A 516-nucleotide genomic window follows, 5' to 3' on the forward strand; every position below is an offset into this window, starting at 1 on the left:
CCCCAGGCCGAGCCAGTACGGGCCCCATCCTGCCTGGCCAGTAATGGCCCCACCATCCCCACAGAGAGGCAGAGTCACGCAGCTTCACCCAACGCCTTTAGTAGCACCCATGGCATGGCACCGGCTCTGGTCAAGGTGTGGGACAAGCTCGGGGTCCAGGTGGGGAATCTTCTCACGTCCCCCATGGGAATCACCCCATACCCCCACGAGGGAATCACCTCAGCCCCGAGGATTACCTCAGCCCTCCTGGGGAAACATGGTGGCTCCATCCTGTGCCCTCCATCTCCCCCAGGGACCCCATTGCAGGGAGGGCCCCACTCACCCCTCTGTGCTCAGCAAGTGCCGCCTGCAGCGCCAGCAGAGGACAAGACAGACAGCCCCGGTGAGGATGAGCAGGAGGAGGCAGGAGGTCCCCACCACCCAGGCCAGCACCGCATCCTCCTTCAGGGAGAGGTCTGGCAGGAGACAGCACAGCGGGCAGGGACGTGAGACCGCCACCCAACTGGGTCCCACCCA

At 65.1% G+C, this 516-nt stretch overlaps 1 protein-coding gene across 1 annotated transcript in view; it reads right to left on the reverse strand.

The window, feature by feature from the left end:
* Positions 1–322: 322 nt before the first annotated feature.
* LOC104493332 (disintegrin and metalloproteinase domain-containing protein 2-like) overlaps positions 323–516 on the reverse strand; it is a gene marked incomplete at its 3' end in the record, with an annotated part of 7,048 nt that continues 6,854 nt past the window's right edge. Inside the window, exon 17 of the mRNA XM_010136026.1 lies at positions 323–455. Within this exon, the coding sequence (XP_010134328.1) occupies positions 323–455 (133 nt within the window). The remainder of the gene's footprint in view (positions 456–516) is intronic.

This window comes from Buceros rhinoceros, unplaced genomic scaffold, assembly GCF_000710305.1.
Source record: "Buceros rhinoceros silvestris isolate BGI_N320 unplaced genomic scaffold, ASM71030v1 scaffold8010, whole genome shotgun sequence".
NCBI lineage: Eukaryota > Metazoa > Chordata > Aves > Bucerotiformes > Bucerotidae > Buceros > Buceros rhinoceros.